Source organism: Bos indicus, chromosome 6, assembly GCF_029378745.1.
Source record: "Bos indicus isolate NIAB-ARS_2022 breed Sahiwal x Tharparkar chromosome 6, NIAB-ARS_B.indTharparkar_mat_pri_1.0, whole genome shotgun sequence".
Lineage (NCBI taxonomy): Eukaryota > Metazoa > Chordata > Mammalia > Artiodactyla > Bovidae > Bos > Bos indicus.
The window spans coordinates 116,291,631-116,309,522 of NC_091765.1; the positions used below are offsets into that span (position 1 = coordinate 116,291,631).

Consider the following 17,892-nt stretch of genomic DNA (forward strand, 5'->3'; position numbering starts at 1 on the left):
CTGAGTTCACATTCCAGGTGCTGGGCCACACACACGGTCAACACCAAGTTCCCGAGCGAGTGCACCGGGCGGGCTGCAGGCGCCTCACGTCTCCGGCGCGCAGCGGGGCTGCATGTGCACGTGGGCACAGGGAGCCTTGTGTTGCACAAGCCAGACGGCATTCAGCAGACGCACACCCCCTGGCCTCTAACAACTCAACTCATGACAAAACCCAGAGGGGAGGGCTGGCCCACCCAGCACTGGAGCCAAGTGTGCCTGCAGTCGGGCTCCGCGGTCCCGAGTGTCGGGTGTGGCTGGGACCCGCTGCCCTGCTCACCAGGGTGTCAAAGACATTGGCGCCGTGAAAATGAAGTACACTGGGTGGGAAGAAGACCAGGGTGCAAACATGAGCACCAGGAGAGGACGGTGGAGGAGAAGCAGAACACACACCTGCCGCCGGGAGCGGCGTCCTCGGCCACCCGCCCTGAGGCCGCACTCACGGGCGAGTGTCTGCCACTGAGGCGGGGACTCCGGAACAGCCAGGAACCTCCTCTCACAGACTTTCAGCTTCCCAGCCAGGCATCCAACTCTTGACGAAGCAGCCACAGGGGACTGTGACGCACTTCCAAGTCTGGGAGCACCACTGGGCACAGCGAGAGCCAGACTACACCCGGACGAGCGGCTGGCCACGAGCGTCCTCTAACATGGCTCACAGGTGCACCCCCAGACAGCCCTCCCAGGGCACAAACAGAAGCCACCAAGCACAAAACAATGCCAGAGAGACAGCACAGCAATGACTGCCAGCTGGCTTGAGCCCACGAAGCCAGAGGGAGATTCGGGTTTTCATGGTTAAGCGTCCTGGGCTCATGGACTCAACACACTTTGATGTATCTGAGAGAAAAAATTATGAACTAGTAAGATCACAACAGCTTATGGCCCAGATGAGCAACATGAAAACAGCTGAGAGGGATAAAAAGATAACTGTTCTTCCTCGCCGGGAGAAGTTCCTCCAAGAATAGTAACTGGTCCTTCATTCTAAGGACAAGGAAAAATGGGACCCGTGGAATCAATGTACAAACATGCAGAAGAATTTCATCAGCAGACGAATTAGTACAAATCTGATTTCTCTGGCAACTGGAACACTAATAAATATCTGCATCTCATTAGAGATGTATTAACTGAAAAAGGCCCTGAAAATTCCCTTTGCACACAGGGTACACACAAGTCAGCGGTGTCTGTCCTTGACACCAGCAGCCTTGAGTGCGCACAGGCAGTTTCCTTCCACCTGGGCAGGTCATACAGGATACATGCCCCACTGACTCTACGTACCACATACACAGAGAAATTACAATTTGGGATTTCAAATTTTGCTAAGTCCTTTTCCCCCTTGCAACATTCAAAACAATTATCTAGGGTTTTTTGGTTTTGCTTTGTTTTAGGTAAAAATACTGATGGCTTAGATGGTAAAGGGCCTGCCTGCAATGTGGCAGACCCAGGTTCGACCCCTGGGTTGGAAGATACCCTGGACAAGGAAATGGCAACCCATGCCAGTATTCTTGCCTGGAGAACTCCATGGACCGAGAAGTCTGGTGGGTTATGGTCTATGGGGTCACAAAGAGTCGGACGTGACTGACACTTTCATTTTCACATTTCATCAACAAGGGTTGGCAAAGACTGTCTTGTTTTATTTACCATTCCTCTGAAATGACATTTTTCAATCATACAGCCTTTGACTGCCATGTTCATTACATTCGGATCACAGCTGAGCAAGCCGAGAGGGGAGGTCTCTCGGGAGAGCCGCCACACTGCTCGTGGTCGACCCATGAGCCTTCTGCAGCTGGCACCTTGTAATGTAGGCAAAGTCCTAAAATATGCACCGACCAAAGTCACATGCAAATCTCGAGAAACATCACTAAGATCAACCACTTCTCAGCACAACATAAAAATGCTGAAAAGTATAAAAATAACCTCATACAAAATGTTTAATTAAAGAACAGAATGGACAGAACAGAACCTCTTGTACAATCTCACAAATAGCTCAGAGACTCGTTTAGAGCTCCTTGGTACCTAAGACAACACCAGGCGCAGCGACAGGAGGGGGTGGGGCGGGTGACAAGCAAGGGGTGCCGGCAGGTAGCGGAGGAGGGGCGGTGAGTACCTTTCTAAAAGACAGAGACTTAGCGGGACTAAAGGTCTGCTCTGTACGCTCGAGCCCTTCGATTCTTTCCGTACAGTCAGAGAGGGGTGCGTCCTGCAACAGTAAACTGAGTGGTCAGAGTCCACCAGGCCCAGCCGAGCACGTCACCCAGAGCGCAGCGCGGAGCAGCAGAGAGCATGCAGCGAGACGGCCGTCAGCAGCCTGGGCAGGGGGTGGCGCTGCGACGTGCAAACACGGGCCACAGAGCCAAGCGCTGGCCCACACCGCAGACAGCAACCAGTCACCTACCCTGGCGAGTCGAGCCTAAAGCATCGGGCGGCAACTTAACTGTCCGAGATAACTACTCACACAGTTATCTTCCGGGTGCCACGAGGGGCGGTCCTTCTACAGAAGTGAGTGTACATGTGCATCACATTTACAGGGGCCCGCTGCACCTTTCCCAAGCAGCACGCTGTCGTGGACAGCAACACAGACAAGAACCACCGTCCACCACAGCCACCCTCCTCCCGCGTGTCCCACAGCTCCTGCTGGAACCAGGTAAACCCGGGCCCCAAGCAGGCAGCCTGCATTGCCCTCACCCAGGCGTGCACGACGCAGAGCAGGCTTGGGGGACACGGCCCTGGGCATGCTGATGCTCGGTCTACAACTCAAGGAAAAGGGGCCGATTACTTCTTACCACGAAGACTCTAAACAAAGGGAACTGGGTGCCTAGGACACTTACCTCACAGTCATCCTCTCCCAACTTAAGAGTAACTTGGAGTAGGCGGTCAGTGCCACCCACTAACGGCAGAACCGTTCTGAGCGCTCACCTGGACAAGGCTCCTGTCCATCACCACACCAGACAACACCTGGGACTGGGGTCCAGCTGTCTTAATGTCCTGCAGGTTCTGCTCTCGAATCTGAGGACCGCAAGGAGAGAGACACATCAACAGTACAGAGACCGTTCGCCATGCCTGAAGCTGCTGTGTGCGCTCAGCCCCAGCCACGCACAAGCTGCTCTTCTGGGTTGCCCTGCTCCCCGGCGGGCCCTGCACGACTACCCTGCCCGCCTAACACTGCTCGTCCAGCCTGATTAGTAACTCAAGACTCAGAGGGTTGGACGGACCCTCCAGACTTGCTGCTTCTTCCAGACAAGTTCAGCAGGCATGGCTCTCACTGCCCTCGCTAACTTGAGGGGAGACACCCTGTGTGCCCATTTCTAGGGACCCTGTGAACACTGGTGGGTCTCACGTTCCAACACACCAAACATTCACAACTCTTCAAATGGACCTGGCAAGGCAGGGGCAAAGGCTCCTCTCGCCAGGGACTCTGCCGTGCTGAGGGACGAGTGTCGTTCAAGCATCGGGCCCAGAAGCGCCCGCTGCTCACCGCCGTGCACGGCACAGCAGGTGAAGGGTGGACCCGGCAGTCACGGGACAGCCGCCGGCCGCCCAGGGCTGGAGCTCTCCCCACAGCCACAAGCCACCTCCTCCCCACACGCATTTCCAGCGAGTGCTGGCAGCGGTCAGTACGCACCTTGTTCCTCATCTCCTGGACCTCTTTTGGGTTAGTGTTCAATGGAACAAACAGGTTAGGGACAGCAGAGGTGGAAGTTCTGTGTCCATCCTCTTTAGTCCACTAAAATATCAAGAACAGTTGAGAAGTCAGAATCGTGACAACAGTAAGTGACACCACAACACCCAACTTGTCCAACTCATCTCACATCTGGTCATGCACTGACCCTCACAGAGGATGAACCAATGACCACACCACAGTGTCACTGCAGTGGCTGGAAACCAGTCATGCAGGGAGCCAGAGTTGTGACTGACGGGCAAGGCCCGTCAATAAGCCCAGCTGAGACCCAGGCATGACACAGGCTGCTGACAGAGCTACACCCATGACGGCCTCGGACTAGTCGTGGAGGACCCCTCAGAGCACATTGGTTCACTGCTCGGAGAGACCCCAACACCAAAGCCGGAGGGAAGCATGAGATGACAGGGTCATGAGAAGCAGTATGATGCGGCTGGCCCGGTGAGGGAAGACTGTGCGGTGAGGCAAGAGTGGGCATCACCAAAGTTGGCATTAAAATAAACTCCGCATCAGAATGCACTGTTTGCGTAGCTATTTCAACCCAAGAAAATTACTGTATGAAGACTTATACAGTAGCTACTGGTGGAAGAGTTTGGTGATGTCAAGTACTTTATATAGTTAATGCTTCTCTGGGTGTTACAACAATGTCCCACAAAAAAATAAAGCTCGCGAGCCCTCACTGGAAGGCTGTTTTAGATACCAGTGCACGTCACCAGCACATGCGCCTTCCGTGCATAGTTTTTTTTGGACCTCCAATCAAATATGAGATTTTTAATCAAATTCTAACCCTCAGGCATGAGTTGGCACTGAACACTAAAACAAGCCCGTGGTAGAGAGCAGATGTTATGCCTTTCAGAGTATTTTCAAGAGGCAATAAAATAGCCATAAACCAAGAGATTCTGAAGAAAGCAGCAAAACTGTCCAATGCTGGGCCGCTGTGCAGGCAGCGTGGGATGGGCATGGGCTGCGAGGTACTCACTGCCGTTATCTCCTCAGACAAAAACAACTCCAGCTTCTTATCAAACATAATGCTTAGTCAAACATTAAAACAATCACCTCAGAAGCTTGAACACGTTAAAAAACTTAAGAACGATTATTATAAATTAATATACCAACCTGGGAACACTGCAAGGAATTCGTATTACTCCAGAACAGTAAGAAACAAGTTTAAAAGCTGAACAAAGTCTCCCCTTCAACTTATACAGTGACTAAAATACCTAAAGCAAGTTAATATTTTTTCAAGCAAATAGTAAATCAGGCTCAAAGCTGCTGTGACATATACACTTAGGAAAAATTCCTCACAGCAGTTCAGCACTCTGTATGTATCTGGTCAGCAGAAAGTCATTTTTAGGCCCACTCCCTTTAACAAGTAAACTAAATTAGAAACAAAACAAATAAAATAAAAATAGAAAAAAAGGGACAGAGAGAAAGAGAAGGAAGGTGAGGAGGCAGGAAAGAGGAGACTGGCTCCAACTTGGAGCCCGGCCATGTGCACGCAGAGTCTCTGCCACGTGACACGCTCCTCAGGAGCACAGAGGCTGTCTCACCAGCTGTGCCTCAGGAGACACCAGCCCCACCTGGGGAGACAGAACGTACTTCTTGTAAATAAACTATGAAGCAGGAGCCCTTTCACAAGGGAAGCAGGATGGCCCGCTGGGCTTGCGTGGGGTCCCGTCTCGGGACGTCTAGGTTGGTTTCCCCTCTGCTCCTGCGGAACTAACCGCACAGAGACGCGTGCATCCCGGCCCGCGTCCTCGTGTGAGGCCCCACCTAGGCCTCACCTACTGGGATGCAGGGCCCAGTGGACCGTCCAGGGCCAGGGCTGCCCAGAGACGTCTGAGCACCAGGACCGCGGAGCAGCCTCCAAGGCAGCGCTCCTCCTGACACGAAGCTCACCTCCCAACGACTGGGGCTGGCGCTGGCAGGTGGCCTGCTTGCCCTTGGGCCATGCCGCACCCAGCAGGAGCCAGAGACTCCACTGTGGCTGTCTACTCACATGCAACAGTCCATGCAGAAGGGGGCTGGCTGAGAGCGTTCGGAGGCTCTGGGACCACAGCAAGCGGGGAAGGAGGTGAACGAGAGGGCCAGCTGAGAAGATGCCCGTGAGCCGTGAGGGAAAACTGCTTAAGAAAACACTAGGACTTTAAAGAACATGCCTGAGTTAGCACCTAAAATCAAACAGCTGAGCTTATGACATTAAAACAGCAGGCTATGCTCCAACTACATCTGTGTCATGAAGTATTAGAGATTCTTCAAATACGGTTTGAACTGAACGACAGCTCCCACTCTCAGGTTAATCCACGCAAGTGACGTGGTATTTCTGCTGTGCACAGAGTTAGGTAATGCTGGAATTACTGCAGAAGCACAATACATCTTAAGCAGTTTCAAGCAGAGTGTATTACTTGAATTATAGCTGAAGCAAAAGTGGATTTGAATTCAGGCTGAAGAAGGTTAACGAGGAAGGTTTGCCTAAAACCTAGGTCAGAGGGTGAGAGTCCCAGAGCCTCCGAAGCCCCAGCGAGCCGACTTGCTCTACGTCATCTAACTATGAACAGTAAGTAGGCACAGACCAAGCAGTTGGTAATACAGCTTGGCACGCAGACACCGGACGAGAGAGACTGCAGCAAGGGTTTGACGTGATCGTGTGTAATGTTCGTCCACACCTTAGTCTTCGCCTTGGGACTGCTTCCGTTCTGCCCTTCCTCAGAAGCATCGTCGCCCCGGCCAGAGTTCAGCCACCTTGTCTTCTCTCGCTGTTGCTTCTGAAAACTGTGTCTGAGAGGGGAGCAAGTGCCCGAATCACCGTCACTAGCAAGCGAGTAACCTGTGACACTGGCAGGAGCCTCCACATCGCTGTGCTTTTTAGATTTCTCTCTCAGAGCAGGGTATCGGTAAGGGTAGCCAGTTCTATAACCCTAGGGGCCGAAAAGAAAGAGACAGTCAATACTCCAGGTCTCAAAATCAGTGCTTCACTTGAGAAAGCTGGAAACGCCTATACAAGCAGAGTATGCACACCCCATGGACAGGGCTGCCCAGGAGAACTGCAAGTGTGTTCACAGGTACGAAAATGCCAACAGCAGCAGGATTCCCAAGGCCCCAGAGTAAAAACCCACGAGTCCACCAGCAGTGGAAGGGGTGAACTGCGGTCCATTCACACAGCAGAACGGGACACAGCAGGGAGAACACGCTGTTACCAGGGGAGACATCTGCACGAATCTTCACCAACTCGACACTGATGAGAGAAACCCAATGTGGAAGAACAGCCCGTGCGACTCCATTCACAGAAAGAGGAAAACCAGTCTGCGCTGTTAGAAGGAGGGACCGGGGTCACCCCTGGGACGCAGTAAGAGACTCAAAGTGGGGACAGGAGGTTCTGGGTGCTGGAATTGGATATAGGTGCTGCTTACACAGTATGTTCAATTCTTAAGAATTAATATAGGTACCCTGTTGTTCATATATATATGTATCAAGAAAAAGTTAAAATTCAAAAGGCAACCTGGGTTTACCTGCTGTTGGCTACAGAACAAGTTATATTAATCAACGTACTTAACACTTTTTTTTTTAACCTTTTCAGTCGCAGTTTAAATACCGTGATAATCTTTCAGGAAGACCAAACACCTCAGACAGCTGGTACCTGGCAAAATCGCTTCATCCCTAAACACAGCAGCACTCAAGTGAGCCTTCAAGCCTGGGCTCCTGCACTTCACAGCCCGCAGCCTGCTAACTCCCACCTCTGTAACAGCACCAAGCCCGTGTGCCCGCTGTGTGCTGACCCCACAGACAGCATCTCCAGGCCAGGATGATGCCTCACTCACCAGTCTCCAGAACTGAGTGTCCGGGAGCCTGACCGACACGACTGGCCCCAGGGCCCCCACCACCATAAACCCCTTCCCCTGTGTGCTATCAGCGGGACCAGGGCCTGCTTCAAGGCAGAAGCATTCGGCCAAGGTGACAGGCTGTGCTGCAGGAGAGTGCAGCGCTCACCCTGAGAGGGTCTCCGGGTCCACTGCTGGCACTCAAAGAACAAGCTGCCCTGACGCCTGAGCGGCAAGAACATCAAGTCTGCCCACCATGTGCAGAGCCCGGAAGTGGATCCTCCACCACGAGAACCTTCTGCTGAGAACCCAGCCCAGGCCAACACCCTGACTGGAGCCTTGGGAGGCCCGACGCCAAGGACCTGACTCAGCCTGGACTGTGCCTGGACTCCCTGTCATACCTGAACCAGGTGAGGACACCTTCACTGTGAATGATGCCTTCACTGTGAATGATGAGGGGGTTCAGGTCTGAAAGGATCACACAGGGCTGGTAGCCAGGATGAGTCAGTGGCTACATGCCACCTGCCAAGCTACTTCAGAAACGTTGCTCTCAACGTGGGGATTCTCCTTCCCCTCTGGGAGCTCCTCCTCGTTGGAGGCCGCCTTCATTACCAACCATTCCCTTACAACAGTCAAAGCGCGCTGGTAATGACCCGAGTGCAGTTGGCCCTTGTTTACTTTTGTTTTGTAACTACACTCAGGAAGACAGGTAAGTGTCTTCCCTTTCTAACACGCTTTTTTCCCATTTACGAACATGCTTTGTTGAAGAATAAAAAGTAACACTGTCTTCTGAAACATACAGTTCTTAATTCACTCAGGTTTCCTCTTGCTGAAAGTCAGGGCTCTTGAGTAATCTTCATGAATTCCAAATAAACCATCCAGGACGTCACTAACTTTTATTCTGAGGGGGTGTGGTGTGTCTTTCTTTATTCTTCCCCTTTAAATGCCAGACCAAAATCAGAGCAAAACTCAGACCTGAGACGTGCTGTATGTTAAAAATCGGCTTTATTCCTTCTTTTGAGAAGCTGGAATTATATCTTGATTTTCTGGGTAACAAGTTAGCATTTCTTCTGTGTATGCCAGAAATGTTTATGACTATCATATGAAATATTTCCTACAGTGTGAGAATCTTCAACTATTCTCTACTGACTGAGTTATTAGCAAACATATACAGTTGATCAGATGATAAACTAAAACACAGACTACAGTCAGTGATTGCTGTCGACGCTTGTTTCTCATAAACCACAGAGCCTCTAATATTAAGGATAACCTGTGCACATTAAGGGCACCAAATAAATACCCTTGCTGTAATCTCACTTATCTTCTTTCATCCTTTATCTCCGCCCCCCTCAAATTAGAGTTACCAACTCTAATTCTCTCTCTCTGCACCTTCCAGAATGTACTGAGTGCAAAAGATGTGGCAGGCTGGTGTTCTCTTGACTTTTACTTCTCCCTCCCATTCCCATTTGGCTTGTAGGTGTAAGAGCAGGGAAAGGTCAAAGTGTCTGCCCGAGGGAGAGAAGAAGGCATGGTGAGACTGGAGCCCCCACGACCCCTGCTTTGCCCGGCTCCTCCGGTGCCGGACCCCGGGTCAGATGCCAGGGTTACGTCCCCACTCTCAGCCTGCTCTGGGTGACTTTCCTGAGACTGCACTACCCTCCCTGCCACTTCCACTGATCGCCTCCATGAGCTCAATTCCCTTCCTGTCCCCGGGCCCAGTCCTGGCTCAAGCCCCATCTCTGTCCTGGCAACTGCCGTCGTGCTCTGTCAGGCACACGTCGAGGTCTGGGCTACATGTGGGATCTGTCTGTCCATTTCCCGACAAGGCCATGAACTCTCCGAGGGCAAGACTGTGTCCCCGCTCACGGCTAGAGTAGACAGTCCGTCAGCACAGCCCACCCTCCCTGAGCACACGAGCTCAGCAGTCAGGAGAGTCTGCTCTCCAGGCACCACCCTCCTCAGTGACACCCACGCTGTCGTCATCACTGCTTAGCCGTTCACTCCCATTCCTCCCTTTACAGCAACATTCTCCTAAGTCGGAGAACTTCAGGGAGAAGAACCTTCTGAGGACACTTAGCACACGCTGAACCAGATCCATGAGTTGTTCTCTTCAGAAAAGTGAAACTTCCTGCCTCCTGAAGCCACCCATCCCCACCAAGACCTGGTCCAATGGTGGGAACTCACGTGAAGCCGGCACCAGCCCTTTCAATGGCTTCTCTGCCCCACACGCCCACTACTTTATGTCCATGTGGCCGCAGGACGGACCCCTGAACCCTATCTAAGAGATGTGACGCTGCAGCAGCAGAAGGGCCCAGCACCGAGCCATTTGCCTTTACTGAGGTTGCTTCGACCCTAACATTTAAACCGACTGGTGAGATCAGAGACGGACCAGAAAGGCACGGTCCTGCCCCTTGGCCAGGCTGTCCATCGTGCCCGCGGCTGGGTCTCCGGCCGTGCCCATGGCCATGTTACAGTTGCCTCCCTTTTCCCAGCATAAGCTGTCACACTTTGACCTCTTCTTTGAGGTCACTCTCAAGGGTCACCCTCTACAAAAATTTCCTCTATGATCCTTGCAAAAGGATGACATCCCTCACTACAACCAGACAGGCCACATCCTGCCACAGACTACTTTAACATGCCTATTAAGCTGAGAGCCCCATGGTCGCACTCTGTACCACACTGGGCTCCCTGTCCCTTCAGGAGGCAGCAAAGGGTCTCCCATGTGACAGATAGGCAGCAAAGTATGTGAAACACAGCAGACAGGCCCCACGTGGCTAGAATTTACTGTTATAACAAACAAGACGCTCGGCTAACTGACTGATGCAGAAAGGCCCCCTGGACAGCTTGCTTTCGGACTGACGGGTCCTGAGCTGACCCTGCTACTCAAGGACTCAGTTACTCAGCAAAGTACACTATCCTCTGAGCTACTATCCCCACATAGTCCAAATGATGCTATCTTTAAAAACAAAAGGAGACAAGAAACCCTCACCTGTGTATTCAATCACAATTTAGCTTAGAACTTAAACTGCCCTGGTACATATTCATGGTTCTGGAGACACAGCATTCTGACACTGCCTGAAAACAGTAATTTCATAACACCATCCACTAACTATAGAAACCCCAACATTTGTGCTCTTAGGATGAAAGCAGTACCATCGAGTGGTGACCACATTCTTACCAGATTATCCAGCATCCGCATGAGGGCTTCAAACTCCTGCTCGCCAATCTGCCACTTGGGTGGTGATCCGCTGCCTTCCCCTGCTGGGGACCCAGGGGCCCGGGACTTGGCTTTGTACTTCCCAGGATCCAGGAGGACTAAATTGTCTGGCCCTCCCGCACTCGCCAGAGTTCGAACCTTTTCCAAAACAAGCAAACACAACGGTTGGAGTTCCTTACTGATCAAGCAGGTCAGATGACTATGAGAGATCACTTCAATAGAAATGGAGGTGTCAAAAGAAACCAAATCACTGCAAGAATAAAAAATGCAAGATGGAAGTGACAGATAAATCACAAGACTATTTTCAGAAATTTGTCTTTAGCATGAAAAAATACTGGGCACTCATACTTGAAGAATAAATGGGAAAACAAAGCCCCTTCCAAGGTCATATAAAGGAGACTGGCAGCTGCTACTACACAGACATACGTCAGGGTAAATACACAGATGTAAGCCGGGTAACAATGAATAATGTGCAAACGGGGAGCTTGGCAGACCTGGCATAAGCAGCACCTAGAGCTGTGAGACTGCGGGCAAAGCTCTACTCCCTGCGCCTACTTCTCAAAAGAAGTGCCTGGGTTCAAACGAAAAGACCCATAACAACATAAATAAGCACCTGATATCAGGGCCAGTATATGCTAGCCCTCCATAAATGGTAGTGACTTACGTATTTGAAAAATTAAGTTAGAAATGACCAGACCACATGGAACGGCCACTGCCTACCTGGATCTCACAGGCAACCACAAGGTTGTGGATGTAATAGAAGGCCTCCTCAACGCTCTCTCCAACAGACACAAGGCCGTGATTCCGGAGTATAAGAACCTAAGGGAAGAATCAGGAAAGTTCTAGGTACCAGGCAAGAAGATAGATATGTTTTCTTCTTCCCTCGATAATTTAAATACCAGATTAGATGCCTACTGACCTTGCTTTTAGGCCCCAAATTTTTCTGAATTAAAATTTTTTCTTCCTCATCAACCAGAATCCCATGATAATCGTGATATGCCACTTCTCCAAGGGAAAGTGCCTCAGGGGAGATGGGCAAGAGGCCACACTTCATCGCAGAGACCTAGAGAACAAGAGGCAGCATCAGTGCAGACGAGTCAGGAGTGCACATGGACTGACAACTGGCAAGCGCGTTCCTCAAACTGTTCTTTCAGAAATAAAGGAGCCCATGAAATTAAGATAAGCCTTAATGGGTCTTATTACCAATCCATACTTTAAAAAATCAAAGCCACCACTATCAAGGAAGACTTCAAAAAAATTTCACATCTTTCTGGATTTCTCCCACACGGACTGTAAACAAGAAGTGAGCTCAGATTTAATAAGATTAGTCCCAAAGCTGCTGCAGGGAGAGACAGCGGCTCCTCTAAAGGAGGCACAGCGCCGCAGAGAGAGGCTTCTGAAGAGCCGAGAGGTTTTGTGTACTTTTCACCTTAGTTCGCAGGTGCGCTAGAACACCTGAAAATCAGATAAAAGGAAATTTATAAAGGTTTAGGACAAGTATACTGTACAATTTCTCTACATTAAGTGAAAAATCTAAGTGTCCATATAGCCCTTTAGTTTCCTTAAATTTTCCAAACTGACCTTAGAATATGCTAATTTTAAATGTCTTCTACCTAGACGAACAACCTCCAGAGATTTAAATTATAACTAATAATTTCTTACAGAGAAGTTAATCTAAAAACACAATACCCCCAAAAAAGGCAATATCATTATTTAATTCCTTTCACAGTAACAGTTTTTCTATAAGTATTTCATTACAAACTAAATTTACTTTGTTAAGTTTTAAAACAAATTACATGCTAGATATTTGTAACAACCATATTCTCAAAGGTACCTCTAACAGTTCCTTTGAAAGCATGGATTTTTCTGGGTTGGAAGACCTATATCACTTGGAGAATGATATCTAATAAACTGATGCCAACATTAAGACCTGTATCTTCAAAGTAAAGCAAACAAACCAGATTCTCACATTCATCCATACAAGCAAAGATCTATGACATTAAAACATCCAGATAGAGTAAAATCCAGTATTTCTTAATCAATGAGGTCATCTGTCAAAGAAACCAACCCAGAAAGTCATTAAAATACAAAACTGGTGATAAAAAGCCAATTCCAGCTAGCTCTTGAGTGTTTGGCTCTCACAGGGCTCTCAGAAAGCCTATTTTTCATACTGAGGGGTCTGAGGCTTTGTCAGGTGGCTTGTTTGTACCAGAGGGCCCAGACTTGGTCATCAGCATGGGGAAGGCTCCTGGCCAGCTCACGGCTGGAGCTGAGTCTCCTCTAAGAGCCTGGACCAGTTACATCACACAGCTCACAAGATCTCAGCTCCCCAACCAGGGACTGAACCCAGGCGACAGCAGTGACCACGTGGCGTCCTGCCCACTGGACCAGCTAGGACCTCCCTTCCCCTGGCTTCTTACTCCTCCCAAGTCACAATCAACCTAGGTTCCGCTGACTCCAGGCAGGTTACCTGTGGACTGCTGGCTGGGTTTGTCTCTAGGCCTCAACCTCTCCACCTATACGGGGCTCCTTCCCACAGTCCATCGAGCAGGCGCAAGTCTCCTATACCCTACTGGCCCTTCCACAGGGAGGAGCCCACAGCTCCTCCCCCCACCACCCCATCTCCCCCACTCCTCCTCTCAAACAAGGAGCCTCCACTCACTGCTGTCACTGCACTTCCCACACAGCCTCCCAGGCACTGAAGTCTCACTCCCCTCTTTAACACACCGATTCTCTGTTAAGTCTTACGACATTTTCAGATTTATTACGTTTTTCAAAATTAGATAGCTGGGCCTCCCTGGTGACTCAGTGGTAAAGTAAAGAATCCAACTGCTAATACTGAAGACACGGGTTCTATCAGGGAATTCCGACACCACGTGCCTCAGGGCAACGAAGCCCGTGAACACAGCTCCTGAGCCTGTGCTAGGGGCCTGGGGGCCACAACTAGGGATGCCTGCGCGCCGCAGCCACAGCCTGTGCGCCTAGAGCCTGCGCGCCACAGCAAGAGAGGAGCCCCCAGTGCGCCTGGAGAGAAGCCCACGCAGCAACGAAGACCAGCACAGCCAAAAATAAATAAAGATAAAATTACAAAAAATGAAGTTTAAAAAAAATTAGTAAATGGACCCCTTAAATACATATACATATATATAATATATATATATATTCTCTTAATAAAGTCACACACAGTAGTAAAAGAGTCTTCTAATCCAATGAGATGAAGGGCACTGACTTGCTTCGACAAGGGAGGGCAACTCGGAGGAAAGGTGAAGCCCTGCTCCCCGAGCACCCTCCGACCTCAGGCTCTGCCAGAGCAGCACACACTCACCGCGGCCCCGGCTGGCGTGTGGATGTGCACGACACACCTCACGTCCGGGCGTGCAGCATAGATGGCCGAGTGCAGTGTGAAGCCAGCCTGGTTCACACCGAGGTTGGTGCTCCCACGGTCCACTATGTCTCCTTGCAGGTTGACTTTAACCTGCAGTAAGAAAACAGACCAAGTATCATGAGGATTTCAAGTTGTCCTAACTAGAAATTATTTAAAACAAAGTTTAAAGTGTTAATACCTAAAAGTTTTCCCGTGAGTTAATCCACAAAACAGACTTTGCCCTCTTTCTTGAATTTTATGTCTATGCCCAAGAAGCCAAGGACATTCTTACCAAACTGGATGCAGTCACTTCACTGTAGAGAAGTCCAAAAGGTACAATGAGGAAATGTTCCTGCTCCGAGCTCACTCTGGTCTGTGGGGAGAATTACCAAATTAGCTCAAAAATCCTACTGAAATCATCTGCATCTCTTCCTGTCCATAGACTTACAAGTTTTCTGTGAACATTAGGTGTGCTACACAGGAATGCACTTAATTATAGGGCCTATCACAAAGCTAAGAGGTGATCTGAAAGCTTTCTATTATTACGCTGTAGTAGCTTATTAGGTATATAAAGTGTGCCTTGATCATATTCATGATAATTAACCTTATGAAGAGAAAAACCTATAGGCTACCAAACCAGTACCATGTATAAAAAGCTGATCTCCTCAAGAATGTAATAATGAAAACCAAGAGTTGTTTTTTTTTTTTTCAAGAGTTACTTTTTAAAACTCAAAAAAAAATTTTTTTTTTAAGTACTCAAAACCTAGAGGGTAGCGAACAATCATAAAAATCACGAATAAGAGGAAGTTGTTCTCTGCTTGATGAAGAGTTTCTACACATCGCACCCTCACTCCTAAGGTCTATTTCTGCCTTCCACAATATAGTTCTCTTTCAACAATTCGTTCAGTACAGATCTGTCACATATGATGGATTTGTGCGAGATGCTAGTTATGTAGTTAAGAAAGGGAAAAAAAAAACAAGACCTGTCCTAAGAGAGGAAAAAAAGAGTCCTGTCCTAATGAAATGTAGTCTAATTTTTAATGATTTGGGAATAGACTCAAAAGACTTCGCAAACCTACTGGGATGGAATACATTTACTCCTGGGCCAAGAATTCTAACTAGCGTCAGACGGATGGAATTCAGTGGTTGTTGGAAAGGCCTCACGGCATTTGGTCAACTTCCTCACCAGCACAGTGACTTCTGCAGGGGCCCAAACAGAAATACACGTGGGGTCTGTGTGGACAGTGGCAGCGACGTCCTCATATGGCCTGCCTCGCTCCTTCACTCTGCAAATAGTCCCTGGTGGGCTACAGTCCATGGGGTCGCAGACAGTCAGAATGAAGTGACTTAGCACACACGCACACCCTTTTCTTAATGATAGTTCTGTATCTAGTCTGGATACTAATTTTTTGTTAGCTACCCATGAGGCAGAAGCAGAAGATATTAAAAGAGGTGGCAAGAATACACAGAACTATACAAAAAATATCTTAATGACCCAGATAACCACGATGATGTGATCACTCACCTTGAGGCAGACATCCTGGAGTGCCAAGTCAAGTGGGCGTTAGGAAACATCACTATGAACAAAGCTAGTGGAGGTGATGGAATTCCATCTGAGCTACTTCAACTCCAAAAAGCTGATGCTGTTAAAGTGCTACATTCAATATGCCAGCAAATCTGGAAAACTCAGCAGTGGCCACAGGACTGGAAAAGATCAGTTTTAACCCAATCCCAAAAAAAGGCAATGCCAAAGAATGTTCAAACTACTGCACAATCGCACTCATTTCACACGCTAGCAAAGTGATGCTCAAAATTCTCCAAGCTAGGCTTCAACAGTACATGAACTGAGAACTTCCAGATGCTCAAGCTGTATTTAGAAAAGGCAGAGGAACCAGAGATCACACTGCCAACATCTTATGGATCATAAAAAAAGCAAGAAAGTTCCAGAAAAACATCTACCTCTGCTTCATTGACTATACTAAAGCCTTTGACTGTGTGGAACACAACAAACTGTGGAAAATTCTTCAAGAGATGGGAATACCAGACCACCTTACTTGCCTCCTGAGAAATCTATATGCAGGTCAAGAAGCAACAGTTAGAACTGGACATGAGACAACAGACTGGTTACAAATTGGGAAAGGAGTTCATCAAGGCTGTATACTGTCACCCTTCTTATTCAACTTATATGCAGAGTACATCATGCGAAATGCCAGGCTGGGTGAAGCACAAGCTGCAATCAAGATGGCCAGAAGAAGTATCAATAACTTCAGATATGCAGATGACACCACCCTTATGGCAGAAAGCAAAGAGGAACCAAAGAGCCTCTTGATGAAGGTGAAAGAGGAGAGTGAAAAAGCTGGCTTAAAACTCAACATTCAAAAAACTAAGATCATAACAACCTGTCCCATCATTTCGTGGCAAATAATTGGGGAAACAATTAAAACAGTGAAAGATTTTATTTTCTTGGGCTCCAAAAACCCTGCAGACGGGGACTGCAGCCATGAAATTAACAGATGCTTGCTCCTTGGAAGAAAAGCTATGAAAAACCTAGACAGCACCTTAAAAAGCAGAGACATTACTTTGCTAACAAAGGTCCATATAGTCAAATCTATGGTTTTTCCAGTAGTCATGTATGGATGTGAGAGTTGAACCATAAAGAAAGCTGAGCACTAAAGAATTGATATTTTTGAACTGTGGTGTTGGAGAAGACTCTTGAGAGTCCCTTGGACTGCAAGGAGCTCCAATCAGTCAAGCCTAATGGAAATCAACCCTGAATCTTCATGCATTGGAAGGACTGATGCTGAAGCTGAAGCTCCAATACTTTGGCCAGCTGATGCGAAAACCTGTCTCATTGGAAAAGACCCTGAGGCTGGGAAAGACTGAAGGCAGACGGAGAAGGGAACAGAGGATGAGATGGTTGGATGGCATCACCGACTCCATGGACGTGAGTTGAGGAAGCTCTGGGAGATGGTGAAGGACAGGGAAGCCTGGTGTGCTGCAGTCCATGGGGTCACAAAGAGTCGGACACGACCAAGCAATTGACAACCACCAGCACCCGTGAGGCAAAATATTCTAGACTGTAACCTTTATTTTCATTCTTTTTATGGTGTCTTTTAATGACAAGGAATTTGTTTAACATAGTCAAATTTATCCATCTTTTTTTTTTTCATCTTTTCTTTTATGATAAGTGCTTTTGTGTCGTAAGACAACTTTCCTTCGGTCAGAGGTTAAAAGTCAATTTTTTCATTTATATTGATCCTAACCTGGCATGCTGAAGTCCGTGGGGTCGCAAAAAGTTGGACACAGCTAAGTGACTGAACAACAAAATGATTAAAGTATTATTTTTCACATGTAATCCTTAAATCACTGGAATTGCTTGTTAAGTCTATACTGTGTAAGGGAAAAATCCGATACAGCTTTCCCACTCTGATGTTTCAAGCCCGTTGTGCCAGCACCAATCATAGCCTGGTCTATCACTCCCTTGCCGATCTGCAATGTCAACTCTTGTGTATCTGCTTTCAACAGACACAGATCCAGTTCTGGGTTCTGTCTCACTGATTAATCTGTAATTTTCTCTTGCCTAAAGAACACTATTTTCATTATCATCATAAGTTTGACACTTGATAGGAAAAAGCACATTACCTAGTTTGTCAGGAGTGCTTGTCTATTCTAGGCCTTTTCCCTACACATAAATTTTAGAAGCATGATGTCAGGTCCCACATTAACAAAAATACTACACAGCCAGTTGTAATCACTTCTTTTCTCTTTGTGTGTATGTGTGTGTACAGAC

General features: G+C 48.3%; 1 protein-coding gene across 11 annotated transcripts in view; it reads right to left on the bottom strand.

Annotated features, from left to right (window-relative positions):
• ADD1 (adducin 1) overlaps positions 1-17,892 on the bottom strand; it is a 91,135-nt gene that overhangs the window by 9,439 nt on the left and 63,804 nt on the right. For 5 of the 11 annotated variants that reach the window (XM_019963223.2, XM_019963224.2, XM_019963225.2 and 2 more), the window contains 9 exons: positions 14,395-14,475; positions 14,064-14,213; positions 11,658-11,801; positions 11,459-11,557; positions 10,700-10,876; positions 6,277-6,621; positions 3,653-3,754; positions 2,947-3,036; positions 2,138-2,230 (listed from right to left, as the gene is read on the bottom strand). In XM_019963223.2, coding sequence (XP_019818782.2) covers positions 2,138-2,230; positions 2,947-3,036; positions 3,653-3,754; positions 6,277-6,621; positions 10,700-10,876; positions 11,459-11,557; positions 11,658-11,801; positions 14,064-14,213; positions 14,395-14,475 — 1,281 coding nt within the window. The remainder of the gene's footprint in view (positions 1-2,137; positions 2,231-2,946; positions 3,037-3,652; positions 3,755-6,276; positions 6,622-10,699; positions 10,877-11,458; positions 11,558-11,657; positions 11,802-14,063; positions 14,214-14,394; positions 14,476-17,892) is intronic. The other 6 variants (XM_019963226.2, XM_019963231.2, XM_019963228.2 and 3 more) reach the window with 3 other exon arrangements.